At 42.6% G+C, this 21,939-nt stretch overlaps 1 protein-coding gene across 2 annotated transcripts; it reads left to right on the plus strand.

Annotated features, from left to right (window-relative positions):
- The first annotated feature begins 18,513 nt into the window (after window positions 1–18,513).
- LOC147866423 (putative cytokinin riboside 5'-monophosphate phosphoribohydrolase LOG6) lies at window positions 18,514–21,737 on the plus strand. 2 transcript variants are annotated; one of them, XM_087316867.1, is made up of 7 exons: window positions 18,518–19,046; window positions 19,485–19,582; window positions 19,972–20,002; window positions 20,088–20,187; window positions 20,454–20,524; window positions 20,609–20,752; window positions 20,845–21,737. In XM_087316867.1, the coding sequence occupies exons 1-7, from the start codon at window positions 18,603–18,605 to the stop codon at window positions 20,866–20,868; spliced, it is 912 nt and encodes a 303-aa protein (XP_087172993.1). In that variant the 5' UTR covers window positions 18,518–18,602; the 3' UTR covers window positions 20,869–21,737. The 2 variants fall into 2 exon arrangements, with proteins under 2 accessions (XP_087172994.1, XP_087172993.1); XM_087316868.1 differs by lacking the exon at window positions 20,845–21,737 and having other exon boundaries at window positions 18,514–19,046; window positions 20,083–20,187; window positions 20,609–20,750.
- Window positions 21,738–21,939: the final 202 nt, after the last annotated feature.

The raw sequence follows: 21,939 nt of genomic DNA on the forward strand, positions 1-21,939 counted from the left end.
GCATGTAACCGGTCACGGAGCTATGCGTCGTCCGATCCGCCCATAGTGCATACGGAAGCATTTGTGGCCAATCCTTCACCCTTCCGTCGCATGCCTTCGCAAGTGCTTTCACGATCGGACTATGTCCTCGTTCGATCTTCCCGTTGGCCTCCGGATTGTAGGCCGTTGTCAACGTTAACCGAACTCCATGTTTGGCGAAGAATCCCCTAGCTTTGTCCGAGTCGAGTTCTCCCCGGTCCGCAATCACTTGTCCTACGCAGCCGTACCTACAAAACACTTCTTCCAAAAGAAATTGGCACACCGCGGCACACGTTTTCCTCCGAAGCGCTCGACCTTCAACTTGGTTTGTGAGATCTTCTCGAGCTAACACCAAGTATTTCTTTCGTCCAATCCCGGTCGGCATAGCTACAATGTCGACCATCCACTTGAAGTTGATTGTCGGTGAGAATGTCGGATGCAGCTCATCTCGGTGTCGGACCCCGGAGTAGACTTGACATTTCTCGCAGCTTTCTGTGAACTCCGCGACATCTTTATACATGTTCTTCCACCAATATCTTTGCTTGATTTTCACAAAAGTTGCCCATGTTCCTCGATGTCCAGCCCAATCGGATTCGTGGAACTCAGACATTATCCGGTTTCGTTGTTCTTTCATCCCGACTACTCGAAGTGGTATCCCATCCGGTCTTTTCGGCGTCCTCCATATTAAACCGTTTTCCAAGAAGAACTTTTGGACTTGCCTCTTCTTCCTTCGGATCTCGGCTCTCCTTTCTTTATCATTGGTTGAATCCTCGACCTCTTGTAGCATCTTCCCGATCATCAAGGTTTCCCCCTCGTATTCTTCTTCCCGGAATTCTCGGATCACGTTCACTCGGCATATGTGTTCCGACGTGAAGTAGTCTTCGGAAACTTCTTCATTATCTGATTCGGTTATGTCGTCTTCAAACCGCGCCCTCGATAACATGTCCGCTACCGCGTTGTCCTTCCCCGAGATGTGTCGAACCTCCGGATTAAGTGACTTGACATATGCAATCCACCTTAGCATAGCCACATCCGGTATCGTACAACACCGCATCATCCCGAGTATCGGAAGACAATCCGTCTCGATCACCACTTCAGCTCCGATCAAATAATCCCGATCCGATTTTATCGCCGACACGACTCCCCACAATTCTCTTTTGACTTGTGCATATCCGCGTTGCCTTTCGTTGAGGACCTTTGCTCCAAATCGGATCGGATACCGCGAACCATCCGAGTCGGCTTGATTGATGACCCACCCGATACCGGTTGGACTTGTATCAACCGTTACTATGATTGGCCGCTCGTAGCTTGGCTTCTTAAGTGATTCCGCCCTCCATAGTGTCTTCTTGAGCTTCCTCATGGCTTTAGTGTGTTCCGGTTTCCACTCGAATTTCTTACCTTTCCGCAACAAGTGATAGAGCGGGTCCGCTATATGTGCATAGTGCGGAATCCATATGTGATAGAATGCACACGCACCTAGAAACCTTCGGACTTCCGACGTTGACTCACATACTTCCTTCATAGCTTGAATCGCATCGATCTTTGTTGGTGACGGTCTTCGGCCGTAGGGTCCACATAGATGTCCGACCACCAATATTTCTTCTTGCCCGAATGCCGATTTCTCCCCGGAAAGTGTTAGGTGCACATCTTCTAGCTTTCGCAACACTTTCTCGCAATCATGAATATGGTCGACCACGAACTTTCGGCATCCCCGATCATCCATAGTCTCATCTTTTTCTTCCACCGCGCATCCTTTCATCGGAATGTCATCTAGAAACGGCATCGTTATCTCCGGGATGCAATCTCGAAGCACCTTGTTCATCGCGTTCATCATATGTGCAACCGAGTTTGTCGCTCCTTGTGGTAGTGTGCACATTCGAACTAGTCCTATCGGTGTCCGCATGGTAGTGATGTCTCGGCTCTCCACGGCTAGTTGGAATTGGTCATACCCCGAGTATAGGTCCCCGATGGAGTATATCGCACGTCCGGCAAAAGCTTCCGCGAATTCGTCCACTATCGGACCGACTCCCGAGTTCCGGATCGTGACCTTGTTCACCGGTTGCAAGTCTTGGATGAATCGGAGTGACCCATTCTTCTTCGGAACCGTAAACCATCGATTTGAGTACGGAGCACTTGATGGCTCTAGAATCCCCATCGCCACCTTCTCCTTGAGCAAGTCGATGACTTTCGGAATATGCGCCCGTGGCACCGGAATCGGCTTCAGGTTCCACGGTACATGATCAATCGTGAAAATCACCATCGGCTCCACTATCTTTGGATCAATGCATCCGATCTCCCTCGATGCGAACGCGAATGCTTTGCCGTGTTGCTCCAACATCTCTCGAAACCGTTTTTCTTCTTCTTGTAAGAGGAACCCACCTCCACCGATCCGAAGTTTCTTCCGGGTCTCATCTGTGAAGGCATGTCCGATATCCACGGACTTCCGAAGTGTCGGATCTCCCGAGACTTCTTTCTTCTTTTGTTCGCTATCGGCGGGTAGTGGTCCCGCGGCCGGTTTCACCTTCTTCTCCACGGTCTTGTATTTCGTACTTACCATTGCTTCTTCTTTGCGGAGCGCATCCGGCCCCATTTTCGCAATGATCTCGTACATCTCGACCGATTCCACCGGGACTACCCGGTTCCCTTGGCTTTTATCTTCCGCAAGCTCTTCAAGCCGTTGTAGTGTATTCCCATAGAACACTTCCTCGATCACTCCCACGATTTCTTCGTCTTCTTTTATTATTGATGCCGACCGTAACTTATCCTCCACTTGTCGGTATTGTTTCTTCATTCCTCCGGTTACGGCCGTGTACGTAGATGCCCCATCCGGCCCGATTCGTACTTGTTTTGCTCCGAGAGTTTTCTTCCTGTGTGGGGTATCAGGGCTTCTCGGACTATCACTCCCCCACTCCGCAACAGTCCGCTTTAAAAATCCATTCTCACTTGGGACAAGAGTTCCCTCTTGTTCCTTTCGTGATTTGCCGGCACCGTTAGGAATTGGACGGATTTCCCTCCGTTTTGGCTCCGAATTCGCGCAAAAGCCGCACCACTATCGAGCACCTTCGTCTCCATCCGTGAAGCCGTGATAAAGGGTTGGCCGAGGATGACAGAATGTGAAACCTCATCCTGCACAAAGAAATTTTGGTCAATTTCGACATCCCCGATCTTTACCGTCACATCCGGACAAGCCGCAAATAGGTCTTCTGTCGTTTTCGTGGCTGCCCGAATCTTCCATCCATGGTTGGTGTTTATAGGCCACTTCCCCTTTCGGTAGAACTCCTTGGACATCAAGTTGATCTCCGATCCGTGATCAATCAATGCTAGCACGGGTTCTTTGATGTTGCCGATTCGGACCGGAGTCTCCGTAGTCGCACGTGCCCAGTGTGGCTTTGTATAGTGGGAGTTCGGAATTTCGCCTTCCACTTCGGTGTCGTTCATTGAAACGGTATTTGCATTCACCCTTGGAGCATTTTCCTCCGTACTTTGTCTCTTCCTTTTTACGAGATCCACGAGAAGATCGTGAAACTCCTTCTTCGCTATTCCGAGTAGTTCCCGCAGCGAAAAATCTACCCGGCTATCCAAGATTCTTTCCTCGAACACTCTTTTCAAGTCGGTTTGTTGTTCTATGTCCGAGGCGAGCTTGAATGACGGAGTCGCCTTTTCTTTTCCCTTACCTCCGGAGTTCCAGCTTTCCGGTATCTTCGATGGCCCGGCCGCATCCTCCGTGCGCCGTCGTTTCTCGTCCACATACACCTCATGTAATTGACACAGGGCGTATATGCTATTCTTGTCAACAGGGCACTCCCATCCCGTAGCTTCCCGGACGCCTTCCGCGGTGTTTCGGATATCGTTGGAGTCGGTTTTCTCGGTGTTTCCTAGCACCTCCGGCCAGAAAGACGCCTTCGCTTCCGTTGACTCCCCGACACATATTCCCGCGGTTGTCGCATAGTTGCTTCTTGCCGCTAACTCCTCCTCGAGCACCTTCTTCATGCCGCCTTTCCGGAAGTTCGGTCGGAGTGGCTTCCGAGAGTCCATCGAATGAATCCGGTTTCCCTCGTAGTAGATGAGATCCCGTCGTAGCGCCTCCTTATGGTCGTCGCAATCCCTCCGATCGTGTTCGGCGCTATCGCACCATATGCACCGTCGATCCGTATATTTGGAGCTTGTGGGGCGGTCATCCGACTTCTTCACCATCGCGATCTTTAGATTCTCCATCTCCTTCAGCAGCTGCTCCACCGTAGACGCGTCGACTCCCTTCTCGGCCGTAATCTCCCGAGCCCTCGGTTGATGGTCTTCCAATCCCGTTCTCGGTTTCGGAATCGGTTCCGAAACCCTCTTTTCTTCGTTGGCAAGCCATTGCCCCCTCTTCGTGTACCGCGCGACGATATCCCGCACGCTTTCCCATGTTTCGGTGAGGCCGCTTTCAGTGGTCGTGTCCTCAAGAAGCACTCCGAGATCTTTCCGGTCCCGGACGTCCACAGCTCGCAAAAACATGATGACTTTGTCCGGTGCAAGAATAGTTTGATCTCTCGCGGACAACCTCCCGAACCGACTTTCGAATGTCGAAAACACTTCGAGGACCTTCAGCCCCTTACCTGACGTTTCCACCCAATCCTCGAATCCCCTCCGCGTTGCCTTGGAGGAGTCCTCGATGGCAAACGTGGTCTTTAACGCCTCTTCGAATGCTTCCCACGTCGGATTTTGTTGTTGCAACCCGTGGATACTCCCTTGAAGCCCGTCGGTCGCCACCCGGTTAAAGGATGTCACTTGCAGTCCTTCCGAAGCCCGGCACCGGAGCATCTCCGCCTTGTAGTCCTGCAAATATCGCGACACATCCTTACCATTAAATTGCCCGTTGCGTTGCACGAGCCGCTCTACTGATGCCGAAATCTCCGACATCGTGCGTTGTTCTTGAAGCATCCGTTCGAACATCGCCATCATATTGTTAGCTTGTTGAGCCTCCATCTCCTTGCCACCCGTCTTCACGTCGGGTTCACCAACTGTGTCGTGCCTTTCGGCTCCGGATCGTTGCGTGAGTCGGGTGGGAACCACAGAGGTCTTGGACTAGGAGAAAGAAGTTCAAGAGATAGAGATTAATTATGAGTAAATAGCAAAGAGAAAGATAAGAAACTCGTGAATCACACGAGTATACTATATTAATTGGTACTTAGGGTGTTAAGAGAGAAGTAGACGTATAAATCGTGAATCCCACGAATAATTTTTGTATTGATTAATACTTAATCCAAATAATCAACAACCACTACAATGTGCTCCCCATCCTTATATAGTGATGGGAGAGACTAAGCATAGCTACATGCTTTTTCTCATATGTTCATGCACCCTAAATGTGCATGTGATGCTTTTTTTTTTATTATTATTTCCTAAGTATAGGGCTCACGCACGCTAGATGTGCATGAGTTATTTTTTTAGTGTCTCGTGCTTTTTCTTTTTCATATATTAAAGAAATACACGATTTACCTTTTAATAAAGGTATGCATAAATAAAGGTCTTATACATATTAAATCTATATTTAAAACACTTAAGATAAGTTAATGTAATGGTAAGGTTGGGGTTTGTCAACGTGGAGGTGCAGAGTTCGAATCACGCCCTGCGCAGTAGTGAGTATTTCCTTTCTTTTTACATTTATGTCTCTTTATCCGGCTCTTCCTTGCCGGTATGCCGTTTTTCCTCCTTGCCGGTATGCCGTTTTCCTCCTTGCCGGTATGCCGTTTTTCCTCCTTGCCGGTATGCCGTTTTCTTCCTCCTTGCCGGTATGCCGTTTTCTTCCGGTTCTCACCGAGCACTCCATTCTCTATCCGGAGGGACAAAAATATAATTTCCACATAGTGTGCAACCTACACTACGACACCGCATCGATAAGCGACCGATTCTTCCTCTCGGCAACACCGTTCTGTTGCGGTGTGTATCTGCAGCTGAACTCTCACCGAATTCCCGTTTGCTGCAGATAACTGTTGAATTGGCCGGAAAAGTATTCTTTCCCGCCATCCGACCGCAGACATTTGATCTTCCTCTCCAATTCCCGTTCCACCATGCTTTGGAGACTCCAGAAACACTCGAAGACTTCACTCTTCCGCTCAATGAGGTAGATCCATGTGTGCCGCGTATAGTTGTCGATGAAGAAGACGAAATATCGACTCCAGCCCAAACTAACATTCTGTGTCGGTCCCCACACATCCGAATGGATTAGTTCAAGCTTGCTACGGCTCTGGTTACGTTCGGTAGGGAATGGAAGCCGGTGTTGCTTCCCAAGTTGGCAGGCTTCACATACTTGCGCCTTCCGGCCGCTGAACTTCGGCAAACCAAAAACAACTTGTTTCGTTTGCAGGTCATGAAGCCTCCGGTAATTGACATGGCTTATCCGCTTGTGCCACAGGTCGATGTCCAATTCGACCTTCTATCCATTTGCAAACAGAGCGGTGCCAATGTCATTGGTGTTGAGGATAAACATCCTCTCGTCTCTGCGCCCTTGCACAATAATCTGGCCCTCTTCCTCGATGAAGCACCCAAGGTGCGTAAACCGCACCTGCATCCCTTGGTCGACGATCTGTCCGACCGACACCAGGTTCTTCGTGATTGTCGGAACATGTAATACATTCATCAGCTTCCCCTTCTGTCCGACGTGGCTCAAAGGGACTTCTCCAACGTGCACGATTGGGTAAGGAGTGTCGTCTCCGGTTTCGACTACTCCTGGTTGATCCGGTTTCTCCAAAAAGGAGAACCACTCTTTGTGGCTCGTCATGTGGTTCGACGCACCAGAATCAACATACCACACTTCCTCTGATTTGGAAGTAGTCTTCTTCATCGAGTTCACCTCGTGCTTCATCACCAAGGCTAGCCCGTTACCGTTCTTGGATCCTCCTGATCCCTTCGCGTAGTGCGAGCTTTGCCGGCCATCCTTGCCGGCCTTGCCAGATCCGAATTGGTCCGAATCGGTGCGCTTTCTCCAGCATTCGCTTTCTCTGTGGCCCTTTTTGCCACAGTACCAGCACTCCGTTGCTGACTTCTCTTGCCGTCTTCCTGTGTCGCCATGACTCCCCCTGCCTGTGGGAGTCCCAGAACTACTGTCGACACGTTCTATGTGCCTTCATTCTTGCTCTTGTCGGCCGCCTCCATTGCGTGCCGACCCACCTCGTCCACCACGCCCACGGGACCGATCCGCCTCCGTGTACAGCATCCGGCTGTCAGTGGGTGCGCTAGTTGACGCACCGGCGTGGTTCTCCTCTACAAGGAGCATCGACTATAAGTCGAAAAATGACGCCAAGCCCCCAAGACAGACCTGTACCATCTCGTCTTCCTCTACGGTAACGTTGATAGAGGCAAGCGAGTCATAGATCTCTTTGATCCGGGCCATGTAATCCGCCACCGACATGTCCTTCTGTCAGACATTGCTCAACTCCTGTCGGAGTTGCAGCTTCCAAGTTGTAGTGCTTACGGCGAAAACCTTCTTTAGGTTCCCCCAAGCCTCCTTCGGCGTCTTGGCGTCTCGGATGTGGCTCAGCAGCTGGTCTCCGACACTGGACGCAAAGTAGTACATCACTCTGCTTGCTGATTGTTCCCACACTGGGAAGTCCTTATGTGCCGCATCAAGTGTTGTTTCGTTGGCTCCTTCGACGAAACTCCAGTAGTCATGCCCAAGCAAGTACTGGTGCATCTTATACGACCAAGATGCATAGTTGGATCTATCGAGTTTCTCCACAGGGAGCGAGCTAGCCATCCCTCTATCTATCACTTCTCTTTCTGTTGTTTTATGACCTGTTAGGGTTTGCTTTCAAGCGTTTGTCGACTGCAAAGGAGGTTCTCAACCCTCACGCTCTGATACCATGTCAAGGATTACTTGCGGAAGCGTTAGAAAACAGAGAAAGTGGGGAATAGACAGAGTAAACGGGAGAGACAGAGAGAGAGCAGAAGATAAAAACTATATTCAAAACGATATAATCACTCTATATCTTACAACTATGCTCAGTAGCACTATTTATACAAGTCCTCATGGGACTGACAAAAGTACCGCGTACTTCAATGCTCACACGAGCTTCTGACACTTATTACGAAACTATAATTGCCTAGTAGTCTAAACTAATACTAGGCTTCCAGTTACCGATTGGATCCGGCTAACCGGCTCCGCAGCTCACCGGTTGTGTTGCTTGCTGGCTCGGTTGCTCACGGCTTACCGATCCATCTCGCTTGCCGGCTCAGGCTTATTCAGCCAATCCGGCTCCAGTTGAGCTTGCCGCTCAACAGTGCCCATCAATATTATAATATGTAGTTGGTGCCAAATAAACCCATAATTGGGTAGGCTATGTAGTCATCATCAGACTTCAACAAACTCCAAAATTCCCCAAGATCTAGCCTCAACATCTCCCACTTCTTCGACCAACAAATAATACATGCAATTAAACTAGAGTGCAATCTCTCCTTTCTAGGCCAACATAATAACCTTTTTGAAAAGAATTACAATGCTCTCTACTATATGATGGCGCCCTTATAAATAAGGGGAATGCTTAATTCATAAGATGACCAAGCATTAAACATGTGAAGAATGAGGAATTTTTAGTGGAATACTTCTATTTAGTAATTGCACCCACAATGTCTTAATCATTGTCCTCCCATATGTCATATTCCCATGCTCAATGAAATATTGAACAATATATATCCGTCGTTGTTAGAGTGTAAACACATGGCATGCAATAACGAAAATATGTTAGCCATGATATTGTGGTGTCCCTTGGATATTTATGTTCATTTCACAATATACATAGATAATTCTAATATTGCTAGCCACAACGCAACCCTGTGACATTGGCTAACTAGAGCCAAAAGAATTCATAGAAGTGGATACCACCATTGTAACTACGCGTTGTCATGATGTGACATGTGTGAGGAGAAAAGTGTGAAAACGTTGTTGCCGAATACTGCGCTTGCATGTCGGATCCAGGCAGGACCACCGGGGTCATGGACTAGGAGGGGAGGAGTTTCGGGAAGGCCGAATCCTCCGGAGCCTACCGCGTTGCCAGTCGGATCGGTTCCGGATGGTGTTTGGGGAAGAGCGACGCGGACGGTTCCAGATGCGTTCTGGGAGCGACCCGGACTCTCGAAGGAAGAGAGCGTGTGTGCGCGTACACACGCAGCCCTCCTGCCCGTATGTACAAGGGCCTCAAAAGAAGTATGAGCCACGGTCTGGTTAACCGCTCCCGCACACATGCACACACACATATACACACATTGATTACAATTGGCACACCAAACCAGCACCCAGCACGCACACATCCACACTTAGGCACCGGAGACGCCTAAGCTAACTCCCAAAACACACCCTTATATATATAGACATGGATATGTGTATGTACATAGCACGTTGCAACGCCTACTAAGCCGGTTTCACCACAAACACAAAGAGGGCGCCTACATCCTAGAACCAGTCGGGAGCTCACGGGCTCACAGCATGACTAGAGTCTCGTGCAGGGCACACCTCTTCCGGAACAACAATCTTCTATCGCCAAGCTGTCATTCGGGGAGCACTCAGGCTCGCCTACGTGAGTGGGGATCTTGCACAAGAGAGAGAGAGAGAGAGAGAGAGCTAAGAACCAATGCCTTCGAGCGCTTAGGCTCGTCACGAACAGCAACAATGTAGAGACAATAGAAACCCTAACAGAGAACAGAGACAGAACAGAACAAACAAGAGGGAACCCAACTCTAGCCTCACAACACGAAGCTTAGTGTACAAGATAAAACCCTAGACGAACAAAATGGAAACAAGCTCTATTATGAAGGAACCCAAAAATGGAACCCACTAAAGGGGACCTATGGAACCTTAAAATGAGGAACCCCTTTTACAAAGGACGCTCCATTCCTTTTATAGAACAAGGAGAGGGATGCGTAACAATGTGGGATAAATCCCGTTGTACATGGGATCCTCTATCCCGAATTAACTCTTGTTCGGCGCCATAAAGCAACCCCTATTATTTTGCACGTATACACAAGGGTGGTTGCCCACGCTGCACCCCGCCAATGTTCCTATTATTCCCGGTTTTCTTGCTAAGGCCGGGAATCTCCACAACAACGTTTTATGCTAGGTCAAGCTTTTGGTTGAAGTTCTCACGAAAGAAAAAGTAAAAAGAATAATATTAAAATATAAGAGTGTAGTTAACCAATGAAACAATAGGGAAAGGGTCATGGTGGACATAAAAATTGCCAAAACCAAGTTGTTCATTGTAGACAAAGACCTACCATGTTGAAACTCAAATATTACTCTCTTCTTACCCTATATAAAAAGCCTCACATGTCTTATAATTTGGGATTACTTTGATTCAATTAACCTAAAAAATGGTGTAAATTAGTCAGATTTATTACTACAAATCTCCTTATAATCTATTCATTGTCGTTAATCAATTTACTATCAAAATTATTTGTATATAAGATGATCTACACTAAAAGATAAAAGTGAAAAAGAAATGGAGAGTTAAAACCCTTGTAAAATCGTTACAAGATTGAGACTAAAAAAGTTCATGGCACAACTCTCTACGAGTGAAACAACCTGTTTTTCCATTAAAATTGCAAAGTTGATCTTTTATGTAGGCGAACAAGCTACCCTTCCTTGACAATCGCTCACTATAAAGGACGTGCTTTTTATGGTTCTCTAGAACATAACATGTGTGTCCTTGCAAAACTTACAAAGATGTTTCTGTGTGTACCCAAGTGGACTACTCAACTCCTATTATTCAAATTTAAATTTGGCCGAAGTCATTGCATTGCCAAAGGTTTCTCTACTTTCCCATTTTGTGCGTGCCAATGAGAGTGAACTTGAATTCAACAAAAACGAGAATATATGGTGTATATTATATTTCATGTGTGATGGGATTTGAACATTCATCCCTGAATTGTGTGAATACGTTGCCTTGTTATTCGGCAACAAGGTCGACCCTTGTGCACAACGCATACACAATTGTTGCAAGCCTATCGTGTCGTGACTACACACCATAGTAAATCCTTCGTGGTTACTTCATCACAATAGAACCCAAAGAATTCTCTTGCATAGAGCCAACATGGTAGAATACAAAGAGTTCTATCACAGGATCTTGAGACCAAACACAAAGGGTTGAGCTTTGATGCAAGTGCTTTTGTTGTTGCGTGGGACGAGGAGGTCGACACTTGGCCTTCCATGCACGTCCCCTACCTAAGCCAATTCACTACCTAACCCTAGGTTTTGTTCAAATTTGATCCACCCAATGTTGAGCCTAGGGTTCTCAATGTTTCATCCTCCATTTTTGGACCCAATTCCCCTTACACAAAGAATAAAATTTATCAACGCCCAAGGATGTACTTCATGTTCCCAAAACAACCCTAATTTCAACAATATATCTAATTTCTACCATTTTTGCAGTTTAGTCTTTCTTTGGATTGAGTTTGTCATTGTAACATTTTGTCGTGTGCTCTAAACTAAACATCTTTTATTGTGATGTTGCAAAAGGTTTGTGACTGCACCCTGAGTTCATCAATCTTAATATCAATGTCACTACATAGGACCGTTGTTGCATGTTTGCAAGCTAAAGCTAGTCACTTGATATTTGGAGCACCTAAGTCATAGATTCTCTTTCTTTGCAAAATGCTTGAGAATCCTCAAAATTTTCTATGATGCTTGTAAGGCTTTGTTTAACAAGTTTGCTTAGTTAATGACCAGCAACCATGTGCTCAAATTCAAATTTCATTCGCCTCAATATTTTGTAGAGCTCATTCATAGTCAAAAGGGCTTGGTTTGTGGTCTTGAACACCTATTTACACCACTTATTTAAGTTTGCACTCTAGAACGGTGGTCACAACCACCATCCCATGATAGGAGTTCTAGAATTAGGTCTCAACTTCTCCCCCATGTTTTACAAGCGCTCTAGGGGGAGCAGGCTCACTTCATACTCTTTTCACATCTCATTGTCATATGTACACACATCGGATGCATGGAACCACTTGGGTTCTAGCCCAAGAGATAGATGAGATGGACAATTTTCAAGAAGAATTTGTCTAAGAGAAAGAGATATGGAATATTAGGACAAGGCGAGTAGGACAAACTAGACAAATGTTTAAAATTTAGACCGTTATGTACAAAGAAGATTATAACGTTTTTTTTTTTTTTTTTTCCAAAAAAAACACTACTTCCCATTAGTTAGCAAAAGAATTACATCGAAGAACAGCCATAATCAAAACAGCATAATCCTCACCTAACTATTTACAACAAGAGTAACCCACTGCCTCTTTTTACATAGTGACCACCATGGTGACCACATATTCACAACGAAGCCAATGGCGGAAACAGCCATCTTGGTGCTTGGTAATTCCATTTAGGACCAGACGCTGAATTAACCATCATAGGAGAGCGACCCCATTTCAACAAAAACTTTGAGCGAGCCCTGTCTGCTGCATCCGAGTTCCCTTCAATTGAGTTGTACTGTCCGCGCAGCCAAGATACCAGCTCGAACCAAATGTTTAGCAACACCTCACCGCTTGGGAGTTTTCGTTGCTGAAAAACAAACATACATCGTCTGGTCCAAATGTGCCAGACCGAGAAGCATGCCACCAACATCCATATCTCCTCAAAAAAACCAGAGTTTGTACCAGGTTCTACTCCAACACTTTTGAATACACTGCCGCCCTGCAATATAAAACCATGACCATGTGGATTTAATTGTTCCGCCCAACCTTCCTTAGTTAGTTTCAAACCCTGTAAGGACCCCCACACAACTCTCCCATTCACCCCGCATGCTGCCACTATCCTGAGACTTCGACCCCAAATGCTGATTGCCTCTGCACAATTCCAAAAACAGTGAGGTATCGATTCCAAAGAGTGACCACATAACAGGCAACCAGCCTGCCCACCACGAGACCTCATCCACTCCCCTACCGGTAACGCCTTATGACTAAGAAGCCAAAACCACACCTTGATTTTTTCTGGCATATCAGATGCCCATAGTCTCCGCCAAAACGACTTCAACAAGTCATCTGATATGCCTTTATCCCTCCAACTATTGCGAGTTTGAGCAGCACCCACTGATTTGGAGCCAATGATTTGCCTTCCGAGCTTAGTACTATAATCAAAAAACCCCACCAGTTTGTTCGTTCCCGGTTTTTGCCACCATACCTCTAGTGGATCCCACTCCAAATCATGTAGAGGCTTGTTGTCCAATAGCCATAGTTTACAATCATTATCTAGCTTCCCTGGGTCTGGGTTTAATTGCCACTTCTTACCTTCCAACACTGCCACCCGCACTGCCAACCACTGACCATTGTCGGACAAAGCACTTAGGTTTCCCCACAAACGATATTCATTAGATGGACACTTGCCACGGATAATTTGTCCATCACTCTCACCTACAAACCACCCAGACCAGACCCCCTCTTCCTTATCCAACCTATCTAGACCATCAACAGCCTTATTTATCAGTTGGGTCACCTTCTCAAGCCTACAAGAAATGCTACCAAACTGACCCTCCCTCCTCTTCATTTTGAAAACATCCCACTCTCTTACTGAACTAACATTGTACCCTAACATGCGGCCCCATGGCAAATATTTTTTCTGTCCAAGCATCATGCCGTCCTCGTTTCTAATCCTAGGGTTCCAAAATAACGGTTGTCGGAGTTGTTCCTCCAATGTTTTCGGTTGCATTAAGACCAACCCATCTCTTACACTTGACCAAGCCATCATTATGGCACGGGCCACCCTGTCCTCCATGCTATTTGGTTGTTTCAGCTTTAAATCTGGACTGAACAACCACCACATCTTTGCCTTCCAAGGGCCGCCATTCCTTGGACACCAAAGGTCAGCTCTATCCCTAAGAAGCAACTTCCACAGTTCAGGACCAGGTTGTAAACTTCGCACAAGTAGCTTACCTAGTAAAGCTTTACTTTGGTGAACTGGATCCACCAACCCAAGTCCACCTTGGTTTTTCGCCTTGATCAAACAACTCCACGCCACTTTAGCTGATGCCCTCTGATGGTCTCTACCTGACCATAGGAACCCTCTCACCATTGCCTTAATATTTTTGATGCAAGTTTGTCTAACACCCAACATGCCACCGAGTGCCACATGGTGGCTAACAAAATGTGGTTTACCACGACCACCCTACCTGCAAGAGAGAGCTTTACTGATGCCCACACCCGAAGCTTTTTTCTGATTTTGTCTTTCACTTGCTCAAGTTGCTGATTTTTGGGTGTCTCAACGCCCACCAAAAAACCCAAATATTTAACAGCCATTCCATTGGGGACCCATTGAAAATCAACATTAGGGCACCAAAGAGGCCATGGGTTTGAACTTACCCAAAATCCCTTGCTTTTGTTCCAATTGATTTTCCCTCCTGATGCTCTACAAAACAACTCAATTCGACTTTCAGCAAGCTGTAAATTATCATCATTGCCTTGAAGATTATAACGTTAAGCATGAGACCTTGTTATTATAATAAAAATATATAAAGGATTAACCATAATAACAAAAGTATATAATGGATTTTCCCCTTTCTATGGTTAAATTTGATAGTAGAAATCGTTATTGTCCCCTCCCCCCAATTCACCTCATCATGGGTTGTCCTTATATAGGGTTTGCCATGCAGCTAAAGCTAAGCATAAAGTGCCACTTGGTGCACATGATTTCCGTAAGTTATTTAACATTTGACTACTATCTCCTTGGCATTTCTATTATTTCATAGTCGAAGATACAAAGCTTGAATCTTGTCCCTCAAAAATTACATTTTGTTTTGTAAAACATTGATTAATTTAAGGTATTAAGTTGTCTTTATGACGTTTTGTCCTAATTAATTTGTCTTTACATAAACCATTTAACATTTGACTACTATCTTCTTGGTGTTTCCATTATTTTCATAGTTGGAGGTACAATGCTTGAATATTGTCCTCTCAAACACATCATTGGACGTTTTCATCAAGTATTTAATCATTGCATTGTCTAGGTACAAGGATTTTGATTACTTTTTCATCTTCCCCCAAGAGTTCAACCAACGTTTTATTGGGTGTAATAGGTGTGGCCATGGCCTTGGAATGCTCATGTTGCATTACAACTTCTATAGCCAAATCCTTTGTTCCATGTACCACATTGACTTCTTTAGTTATCTTGGGATCCATGTTTCCTATGGATTCTTCATTTTCTTCAAAACATCTCTAAGCTTATGTGAATTTCCTTCTTTTATCATGTCCTCTTTTAAGCCACAACTCTTCATGGCTAGCTGAGTTGTGTGGAAGCGATGATCTTGCACTTCTCTTATTTGGAAGCTTGGTAGGCCTAGACAATGCTTGTGAGCTCACAAGTTCATCTAGAGGAAACTCAGGCTTTTGTAGTTCCCAAGTGTCTTGTATTAGTAGCACTGACTATATTTTGATACATTCTTCTTTATTTTGTGACACCTCTAGTTTCATGACGATGTGACTAGTTTGGGGTGATACTCAAAGATTGTTCTTGACAATTGTGCCAAATAAGAGGTGCCAGATTTATGTGCATAATGCCAACTGCACAAAACTAGGCCATCATCTACACTAATCGTCACAACCCTATGGCTAGCGACATGAGATTAAAGTTGTATCAGTCTCATGGTTGTAGCATCTACGAGGAGGTAGGTTATTAATGTCTAGGTAGTTTGCAAAAAACCAACTTACCACAATGTTATACCAGGAGCTACTATCGCCAGACTCATAGAGTGATCGAGATGCCTCGAAACCTTGACAAGATATCCAATCTTGTGATTAGCTATGTATCCTATTAATAAAAACTACTAGTTGAAAATTTGTTTCTACAAGCATAGGTTGTAATGTGAACTCAACTCTAATGATGTCATGTGGCATTGTTCATTTGCTTCGGAGTTGACATGATCACATTGTCACCAATTGTCCCTCTAATTGGAGCCGAAACCACTGTTGCATACATGAGGGATGAGGTTACTGATGAGTTGAAGAGCCACCCCTTAGTTCGTGGCTCTTGGAAGTATGCATGGTGACATTGTCTCTCTAAGGGTGAGAGGGATGCATATTGTCTTGTTAGTCTATCTTTAGCTACTTGTGCCATCGAAAATTTACTTGAGTGAGCACTAAAAGTGACTCCAAGATATACATATGATCCAACTACCTCAACTAGTCTATGAGAGTGTTAGGTGACATTTAGACGTAGCCTGAGAAGATGTGTGGAAGATAAGAACTTTAGTTTTCCCTAGATTCACTACCAATCCTCTTTGTATGAAAAAGTAATCTAAGGCATTACGGTGCCTTAAATATAGGTCGTATTCAAACTCAACGTAAAACTATGTTGTCTGCATAGAGCAAGAGATTGACTTGTGTACCCCATAGGACTACTCTATTGCCTCCCTTACGAGTAATAAAATCAGTAATCATAATCACCAAGCCTTGTATGTTAGCGTTTTCTCTTTTTTTCCTCTTTTCGTTATACATATACTTGCATCTTTGTGTTTCTCCTAGTGCATACCAATGTTTATATTTGTGTCACTGAAACATATGGTATGTACTTAACAAAGCTATATATTTTTGTGTTTCTAGTTTCATCACTTTGAACTCTAGGGATTCTAACTTAACTAACAATGTGTTGCTCATGAAAGTTTTATCCTCTAGTATCTTATTTTCTGTCTCCAACTATTGCGCCTATAGTTTGTTAGTGACATACCTCCTTCTCTATGACCCATACCTACAATAGGACTCGTTCTTTGTGATGTTGGAGTACTTATAAGCTTGCAAATAAGTTGTTGTGTTTTGGAGAGATCATAGTTTAGTTGCTCACTGAACTAAGTTGGTTGACACCCTTGGAGTCAACCATCATTGATAAGTGTACCATGTTCAATGAGCACTTCATCTGGTGGTGATGGGTTGTTTTACTTCGCCTCTAACTAGTGAAGTCGATCAAAATTTTAATGCTTTAGAACATTGTATGGAACCAACAAAGATTTCTACATGTTATGAAAGACAATATGATGTCCTTGAATATCAAATTCATAAAGTGAGGGGACATGTAAAATAATACATATAATTACAAATGATTAAAGGTCGTGATTATTCAAAGACTACCATTATCATTCATATACTTATGAAAGGTCGTGACTCGTGACTATTCAAAGACTCGACACTGGAATTCATATCCATAAGAAAGGTCATGACTCAACTATTTGAAGACTTGTTTTTAGCATTCATATACTTCTGAAAGGTCACGACGCACAAGTATTCAAAGGCTTCACATTAGCATTCATATACTAATGAAACGTCGTTACCATTTGAAGTGTGACATAACTTGCATCTAGTTGAAAGGTCAAACCATTCATACAAGGAGCCATTTGATTTAATAGAATCCAGTAGCAACCCCAAAATTATAATTTTCCTTTGACATTATATTTGTGTATCAATGTATTATTATTATAATAGGCTTAATATGTTGGGCATAACATTTATACAGTCAAGAAAGGAGGCTGAATCTTGAGAACTAATGCCACTTCCCAATTTAATCAATATATAGACGAAAGTTTTCTCCATTTTCAAGTTGTAAATGTACATTTTAATCGAGTCAAAGGAATTAGTAGGTATCAATTGCACATGTCACAATACATCAAAGTCTTATAGATTGAAATTTAGGAAACCAATGCTCAAGAAACTAAGATTTGCATATGTTAGAATAAGATCATCTTCCTTAGAAATATAGCAATAGTGCGAAAAGTTGTTGGATATGGTCATGGATTGTTAGATACTTACTTTAGTTAAAGTTATTGGATTAGTACCTTGTGATTGCCTGAAGTTTACATGATCCTACTCATGTGATCCCACCATATGTATTGTATGTATGTTTATCGAGGAAGCATGAGAAGATCTATCTCTTTTGAACTGAATATTTGGTATTCATTAGCTTTCATGAGAATAAGAGGTATGTATGTATGGTCTGTTGTTGGCTTGAGAGCATTTATTTGTCTCAAAAAAGTTGGTATCATAACAATTACATATGTTTGTGGCTTTTATGTTCAAAAGGGGTGAGTATTGGTTCAAGGATATGTCGTTTCAAATTACATCTTCATATTGTACACTTTTCACTAGCCTTATTTGTGATGGAAATTTCTTTTGGCAAGCAAGTGGTAGGCATGCTTCTTTTTTTTATATTTAAAAATTATTTCTCTAGAAAAAATGTTTGTTTAGACTATGAAAAAGAATCACTAACTTACAGCTTTTTAAGTAGTTGTTGGTTTCCATGGACTTATGTATATGTTTGTTGTGAATATGCTCATTAAAAAGTGGGGTCGATTCGATGTTTCGTTTTCTCAATTTCTTTTAACGACGCGTTTCCCCCCGAAGTAAACCCATTAATGATTGCTTTCCTTAGTGCTCATGTTTTATTAAATGAGTTGGGAACACTTACTAAGTGCGGTGTGGGCCCATTATTTCATTTATTTAAGTTAAATGCGCCAGGGATTCGTGATAGCATTCCCTCAAATAATTGATCACACAATAGTTATTCACACATATAATGGTTTGCATTCCATCAATTAAGAGTTGATATATGTTGAGCTATTTAATCAACCGATTTTATCAAGGTCATGAGGCTAATGCAACCTACTACTACTTCATTCATAGTTAGTGAATCAACAATGTGTATTTCTAACCAAGAGGTCGACCAAGTAGTACCACTCCCTATGAATAATTATATTAGTAAGAGTAATAATGAATACATTAATGTGCAAACTCAAGTTCCACATGATGAGCCATCAGAAGAGGATGATGATGAACATCAACATCCGCATGAACAACTCAATTGGGGAAAAAATCGCCTTGCCCTCAAAAGTATTGATTATGATCAAAAGAATGTGAATGCATGCAATTCTAAATATCATGAGAACAATGCAATGGAAAATCATCAAGGACCATCACAGAGTAGGTGTATAAATAAGCGTATCTTGAGGCGTGTTTGTGTTTTCTGTGGTAGCCAAAGCGGGAATAAGGATGTGTATGGACTAGCGTCGATCGAATTGGGCAAAGCATTGGTATGTCAATCATGATCACGATATATACCATTATTACTTGAACAAAAATAAGTTATGTTGAAACCCTCTTCTTGCAATTGTGACTTGAGTGCAATCTAGTACATATGAAATTGAATCAAATCAATGAGAATATATACATACTAACAAGACAAGAACTTGTCCCCAATAATAAATAGCACAGTTACCAAGGTTACTTCATTTGATCTAGGCAATGTTAGATTGTCTGTCACAAACAAGAGATTGTGTCTTTCGGGTATTTGCTGCTAAGCAAGATCAAAGTTATTTTACATGTATTTAAGGAATAGGCTTCTCTTTCCACATGACGTCTTGACAACATGTATGTGTAAATGTAAAATCAAAATGATTTATTAATAATCTCGTTATTCAAGGCTTTCTTTCTATGCAATATGCTCACTAAGGTTGAACTTATTTACGCAGGTTGAGCATAATATAGCGCTTGTGTATGGTGGAGGTAGTTGTGGACTCATGGGTATTATCTCCAAAGTTGTGCATGATGGTGGTTGTCATGTCATAGGGTATACAAGATTACAATTGACTTAACTACCCCACTTATAGTTACAAATTACAATTTATGGATACAAATATTTAATACTAGTTTACTTTAAGACGGTGGATTATAATTTTTACAACAGCCCCAAATTCCTTCCCATTCTCTTGCATCAAATAGGGAGTTAATGACGGGAAAGAAGTTTCTAACCACGTTGACGACTCATATTTTGATTATACATCAATGAAATTTTCAAGCATATAAAATGTGTTTCATGAAAAACAATATGAAAATGATCATCACAATAAAGTAAAATATGTTGAAATTAAAAAGTTTCATGGATAAGATTGTTGTATGTTTGATGGATGGTAGTGATTGAACATAGAATACGAAAATAACATATTTTTCCTCATGCAGAGTCTTACCGAAGTCAATGATGTCGCATGAGGTGATATGAATAACTCACTACCAACTTTTAGAATTGTCTACTTTTTAATCATTTTCTTATAAGGGCAATGTGATCACCAGTATAGATCTCTGGGGAGACATTTGGGGAGCTTAGAGTGGTGGATGACATGCATGCACGTAAAACTCAAATGGCACAATTGGCTGATGCTTTCATCACCCTCCCAGGTAATGAAGATGTATCGATATGATTATCTTGATCTTGGAGTAAAACCACACGTCTGTGTGCATGCACGAAGGGTTTTAACACAATTCTTGTGAGTCTTCATGATTGTGAAGCACTTGTTGATAATGAATAATGATGCTTTGCCAACAGAGAATATAATGAGAAACTTTAGATGTGTTATGTTTTGTTCGAGTTAATTGCTTGATGTTCAAGCTTATGGAATCAAATGCTTGATCATAAAAACTTATGTTAGCTAACGTTTTTATAGGCGGGTTTGGCACACTTGAAGAATTATTGGAGATCATCACTTGCTCACAATTAGGGATACATAATAAGCCAGTAAGTAATGAAGAGAAAAACACTTGAAACCAAAACATTTACATTGTGTGATATTAAGTATGATGTAGTCAAATATGATTATAGGTGGGTCTACTCAATGTAAATGGCTACTATGATTCTCTGCTTAGACTATTTGACAAGTTTGTCGAGGAAGGTTTCATCACATCAATGGCACGAGAGGCGGTTATCGATGCGACAACATCAAAAGAATTGATTGCTAAAATGGAGGTATTTGCGAGAATCTTTAATGCCAAATACAATGCATCTTGATTACCATCAAACATATTATAATCTTTACACATTTTGCTTTTTCTATATAGATGTTTTGTTACAAGGAACTTTGATGCTCAAACTCAAACATCAAAGTAAGACGGCTTCACACAAAAAGAGAATCTACAATTCATCAATATTTAGATATTTGTTTTAGAGCTTCATTCATTTGCAAAGTGCGCAACTTTATCTATTGAATGTCCTAATGATTGATATCATTTGTTTATTGTGTTTTCTACGATGTCTGTCTCCACATTTTATATCTAGTAATAATGAACGATGATAATTAGCTTCATAGAAATATTTTCTATTTTGCAATATCAATAAATATGTCTAAAACTTTGCATAAATTCTAGTCAGCTACTAGCTACTGCATAATCCTTATCTTAGTTAAACAACTACCAACTTCCCAATCAAAACATGTATAAACCAATACACTTCTTGATATGGGACGCATTTTCTTTCCATGGTTGAAAGCTTTTACCCAAGTTGGAAAGCTTTTACAAGTTTTATGTTTCCTCTTCATTAACCATGCATGACATATATGACATATACATCACCTTGATTTGATGGGGAGCCAATTACTTTTGCAATCCAAATCAAATGTTCCAATAGTGAACATCCAATATCACTTCACTATTTTAGATAAAAAGTTTATGTTATGGTCAATTGGTACATATATCTTTATGAAGGACATTGGACATGGTAGAATCCTAAGAATGACATACGAGTACAAGGACCTTGCACATGTTTCCTCATCCCAAATATTACAAGACTTTGCCAAATAGAACATGAAGTGGGGTCCAAGAGACCAAGTGCTTTAGAGGTATATTGGTGTAAACAAGCTACTAGTACTAACGCACACTTCGACCATCACTAGATGTTTTCTGCATTAGGGTTAGAAACCTACTATATCAAAGGAACCTTTCTTCATTTCATGGCATTGAGTTGTAATTTGTATTTGATCACGTTGGAGATATAAGCATAGAGAATCTCATTATATCATTTCTCATGACATTTTTTATATGCATGTATAGTACATATATATATATTAATTATACATGCACATGATGCTAGGGAGAACACTACCAACCCACATCAAAATAGCAAAAAGCCTATTCACATAAAAATTCTGAAAAAATGAG

This window comes from Azolla caroliniana, unplaced genomic scaffold (genome assembly GCF_043228905.1).
Source record: "Azolla caroliniana isolate FFs.n. ecotype wild unplaced genomic scaffold, voAzoCaro1.0.p SCAF_3, whole genome shotgun sequence".
NCBI lineage: Eukaryota > Viridiplantae > Streptophyta > Polypodiopsida > Salviniales > Salviniaceae > Azolla > Azolla caroliniana.

Bases quoted from the DNA above. Each gene is read 5' to 3' on its own strand.
- LOC147866423 (XM_087316867.1), top strand. From the start codon at position 18,603: ATGAGGCTAATGCAACCTACTACTACTTCATTCATAGTTAGTGAATCA. The intron at 19,047-19,484 runs GTATGTCAATCA...TTATTTACGCAG, and splicing joins TCGAATTGGGCAAAGCATTG to GTTGAGCATAATATAGCGCT. The intron at 20,003-20,087 runs GTGATATGAATA...TCACCAGTATAG, and splicing joins AGTCAATGATGTCGCATGAG to ATCTCTGGGGAGACATTTGG.